Consider the following 467-nt stretch of genomic DNA (forward strand, 5'->3'; position numbering starts at 1 on the left):
GGCAGTCGCTGGCGGGCAGCTCCTGCGTGCGGCTGGTGGAGCAGCACCGCTCCGCTTGGTGCTTCGCCCTGCTGGTGCTGGGTTACCTGCTCTATCTGGTGTTCGGCGCCGTGGTCTTCTCCTCGGTGGAGCTGCCCTACGAGGACCTGCTGCGCCAGGAGCTGGGCAAGCTGAAGCAGCGCTTCCTGGAGGAGCACTCCTGCCTCTCGGAGCAGCAGCTGGAGCAGTTCCTGATGCGGGTGCTGGAGGCCAGCAACTACGGCGTCTCGGTGCTCAGCAACGCCTCGGGCAACTGGAACTGGGACTTCACCTCCTCCCTCTTCTTCGCCAGCACCGTCCTCTCCACCACGGGTAAGGGAACGGCGGCCCACCCGCCGCCGGAGGCCTTCCGGGGAGGCCCGGACCCCCTCGGGGCCGCCGCGGAGGTGGAGGGGCTGGTGTGGGGCCGCCTTCCCCCGTAGCGTGGG

At 69.6% G+C, this 467-nt stretch overlaps 1 protein-coding gene across 1 annotated transcript in view; it reads left to right on the plus strand.

The window, feature by feature from the left end:
- KCNK1 (potassium two pore domain channel subfamily K member 1) overlaps positions 1–467 on the plus strand; it is a 33,494-nt gene that overhangs the window by 845 nt on the left and 32,182 nt on the right. The window contains exon 2 of the mRNA XM_009281826.1: positions 6–351. Within this exon, the coding sequence (XP_009280101.1) occupies positions 6–351 (346 nt within the window). The remainder of the gene's footprint in view (positions 1–5; positions 352–467) is intronic.

The sequence above is a fragment of the Aptenodytes forsteri genome, unplaced genomic scaffold, assembly GCF_000699145.1.
Source record: "Aptenodytes forsteri isolate BGI_AS27 unplaced genomic scaffold, ASM69914v1 Scaffold132, whole genome shotgun sequence".
Taxonomy (NCBI): domain Eukaryota; kingdom Metazoa; phylum Chordata; class Aves; order Sphenisciformes; family Spheniscidae; genus Aptenodytes; species Aptenodytes forsteri.